Genomic DNA, 3,852 nt, shown 5'->3' on the forward strand with positions numbered 1-3,852 from the left:
CAGGTTGTCCTGTGACAAATCTGTGGGGCCTTTTCTTGACCGATGATTGGTGTGGGAAGGTCCAGCCCATTGTGGATGGAGCCACTCCTGGGCAGGTGGTCTTGGGTTGCACAAAAGAAGCCAACTGCACATACCATAGAGAGGCCAATAACCAGAGTTCTCTGCTTCAGTTCCGGCCATAGTTCCAGCCTTGGCTTCCCTTGATGGTGGACTGTCACCTCTAAGCCAAACAAACCCTTTCCTCCCCAGGTTGCTTTTCGCCAGTTTATTTGGTTTTATTTTCCTACAGTAATAGAGAAGCTAACTAAGCCAGAATACAAATTGAGCTGCACCTTCTGTAAGATGCTGTTTAAGTGCACGTCACAGTGAAGACTGAGGTGTCACTTTCTGTTCCCGAGACTTCATGGTGCTTGGGTTGAAGAGACATCTGTCATTACAGGGATCAGTGTCCTTTGAGGATGTAGTGGTGGACTTCACCTGGCAGGAGTGGCAGGACCTGGATGCTGCTCAGAGGACCCTCTACAGGGATGTGATGCTGGAGAACTACAGCAGCCTGGTGTTCGTGGGTGAGTCTGACCCCTCTGTAAATCTAGTAGCAACTCCTTTCTGCTTGGTTGAGAACTAAGAGAATATGCCTAACTGTTGGTAGTAGCTCAATAGACACTTTAGGACAGAAACTTCCATGCATATTTATGTAGGACAGTGTGTCTTTGCAATACATTTACTGAGGTGCAATGATTATCTGATGGTAGTTGGTGAGGCTGTGAGCTCAGGTATTCTTTGTATGTGGATCATTTAAAACTTCTCTGACAGCTATTATGAAATACTCAGGTAATTTACCAACTATAAATTCACTGCTGTGCTGCTGAACATTACAGGGTTTTCATTCCTTCCAAAGGCACCCCAGTGGCTATATATATCTTTTTTCTGTGTCTTTGTCCTGTATCTTTTCCACACTCTAGCAACCAGTACTTTACAGCTTTGAGTTAAATTATAGCTTGTAAGCATGATGGGAACATGCCAGGTTTTGTTCCTGTGCCTGTCACATTTTACTTATGTCTTCTGACATTGCTGGGGAGACAGAATAAAAGTTCCATGCATTTTCGTCTCTCCTGATGAATGAATGAGTTTCCTGCAATAGAGAGCAAAGATGAATCTCAAGCAACTCTCACTGAAAACTGCACCTAAGGCAGTGTTTACATCTTTATGCCACAGGAGGATAAGCAGACACATTTCCTCATTGGAATCTGTTGAGTGATTGTGTGAGTCCTGTGAGGGAATGTTACCAGCCCCTTTACCTTCCTGGGAGCCCTAGATATCTGCTCTCTAGTTCTCTTTACCTCATTACCATGACTGCTGGCTAAGGCCTCCTACAGCTCAGCATCACAGCTGCAGCTCATCTCAAACTATTCCATCATTTAAAAAATCCCTCCAGCTGTATCCATGTCACTGTTCATGTGGTTGTGTATATATGCCACATTCTCTTTACCATTTCTTCTGTTGATTATCACCTACTTGATTATACATCCTGGGTTTTATGGACAGTCCTACAGCAATGATGGCAGTGCAAATTTCTCTGCAAAATGTTTCTGTAATCTAAATGTATATACTTATACACACACAAACTCAAGAGTGGAAGAGTATTGCTCTGTAGTATTTCTATATTTTGTTTTGTTTCTTTGAGATAGGTCTCGTGTATGCCATACTGAGTTTGGATTTCATATATAGCAGAGTTTGAATTTCTGATCTCAGAACCCAGTATGTGAGACCACTGCTGGCTTATTTGGTTCTTGGGATTGAAACCAGGGCTACTTGAAAACTAGGCAATGCCCCACCAATGAGCTAAATCTCTATTCCCTGGATCTATTTTTTAAAGAAACATAAACTACATTTCTTTTTTCTCTTTTGGGTAGGTATTGGGGGTGTTCAAGACAGGTTTTTTCTGTGTAGTCCTGGCTGTCTTGGAACTTGCTTTGTAGACCAGTCTGGCCTTGAGCTCACAGAGATCCACCTGCCTCTGCCTCCCATGGATTTCTTATTATCAATACTAATTTATATTTCTGCCATCAGTTTCATAAACTTCCAATTGATTTGTGTTTTGTTGGGAACTTGTGAACATTTGTTCACCGGGGACTCTGCAGCTCTGCATTATCATTGTCCAGGTCAACATTTTCAGTCATTCTAGTAACATGTGCAAGGTCACATTTAAGAACCTCAGGAAAATTTATGGCTGGTTTTTTAAGGCCACTTTCCATGTCTAGGATGTCCGAAGTAGCATTCAAGTTGTATAGTTGGTTGTTTTTTGTTTTGGTTTTGGCTTTTTACTGTTTTGTTAACCACCTACCCAGCTCCCAAATAATCACACAAGACTTATTCTTACTTATGAATGCCCAGCCTTAACTTCACTTATTTCTAGCAGATTTTCTTAACTTAAATTTTCCTATCTACCTTTTGCCTACCTTTCTCTATTCTATGTTTCTTTCTTTCCCTCTTACTCCTTGGCTGGTTGTGTGTCTGGGCAGTGGTCCCTGGCTTCCTCCTCTTCTCCTGTTCTCGCTCTTCTCTCAGCCTAAATTTCTCCTCCTATTTATTCTCCCTGCATGCCAGCCCTGCCTATCCTTTCTACTGCCTAGCTATTGGCTCTTCAGCTCTTTATTAGATCAATCAAGTGTTTTACACAGTCACAGTAATACAGCTTTACAGAGTTAAACAAATGCAACATAAAATAATGCAACACATCTTTGCATCATTAAACAAATATTCTACAGCATAGATGAATATAACATATCTTAAATAATATTGAACAACAAAGTTGTCTTTCCAAACAAGAAATTTCTTCTCTTTGTTTCTTCTTGTCATCTGCTTATTGAAATTTTAAAAATTATTTTGTGTAATTTATTGTGCCACTTGAGAGTAATATTCCAAAGAGTGAAGAACATGAATGTAAACTAACAAATTTGAATGCACCCACCATAGCCAAATCAACAATGGGATTGTCTTTCTTCAGTGGACTTGACAGCACTTTGCCATTATTTCTCTATGATTCCCCATTTCCAGGGCACTGCACAACCAAACCTGAGTTGATCTTCGAGTTGGAGCATGGATTTGGGCCTTGGAGTAAAGCAGAAGCCTCAGTCTGGAATTTTCCAGGTCTGTGAATGTATACTGGGCAAAGAAGACGAACCAGAAGAGAGGTCACTGGGTGTTGGTCATAGTGTGCTGTTTTCACGAGTGCTGAAGACAGTTGGTAATATGAACCAGATACACAGCATTTGTGGTCCTTGGAGAGTCTCCCTGTCAAGCCACTTTGCTGATTCTGTTTTTGTTTTTATTTTTGTTTGATGGTTTGGTTTGTTGGTTGGTTTTTCAGGACAGGATTTCATTGTGTAACAACCTTACCTGTCTTAGATCTCACTCTGTAGACCAGGGTGACCTTGAACTCCCAGAGATCTGCCTGCCCCTGCCTCCTGAGTGCTGAGGTTAAAGCCGTGCACCACCACTACCCAATGAAATATATAAACATATTTTTTAAACAATTTTTTACATTTTTATTTTGTGTGCACTGGTGTTTTACCTGTATGCATGTCTGTATGCACATGTACGATCCCTTGGAACTGCAATTACAGACAGTTATCAGCTGTCATGAGGGTGAGGGTGCTGAGAATTGAACCCAGGTCCTCTGGAAGAGCAACCAATGCTCTTAACTGCTGAGCCATCTCTCCAGCCCCTAACCACATTTTTTACTTGACAAAAATCCCATCCCTGTGTATATCTTAGGCAAATTTTGTTACTTTAAGCAATTCTCAGTTGTGCTTCCTCATTGTTTTTGTAATAGGTTTTCTTTTTACTGTT

The 3,852-nt window shown here is 41.1% G+C and overlaps 1 protein-coding gene across 1 annotated transcript; it reads left to right on the plus strand.

Annotated features, from left to right (window-relative positions):
- The first annotated feature begins 388 nt into the window (after positions 1–388).
- On the plus strand, positions 389–3,168 carry LOC128103919 (zinc finger protein 809-like). The gene is made up of 2 exons (XM_052728606.1): positions 389–566; positions 3,058–3,168. Exons 1-2 carry the CDS (start codon positions 404–406, stop codon positions 3,156–3,158), a joined length of 264 nt encoding a protein of 87 aa, XP_052584566.1. The 5' UTR covers positions 389–403; the 3' UTR covers positions 3,159–3,168.
- Positions 3,169–3,852: the final 684 nt, after the last annotated feature.

This window comes from Peromyscus californicus, unplaced genomic scaffold, assembly GCF_007827085.1.
Source record: "Peromyscus californicus insignis strain IS unplaced genomic scaffold, ASM782708v3 Scaffold_8__1_contigs__length_139910024, whole genome shotgun sequence".
Taxonomy (NCBI): Eukaryota; Metazoa; Chordata; class Mammalia; order Rodentia; family Cricetidae; genus Peromyscus; species Peromyscus californicus.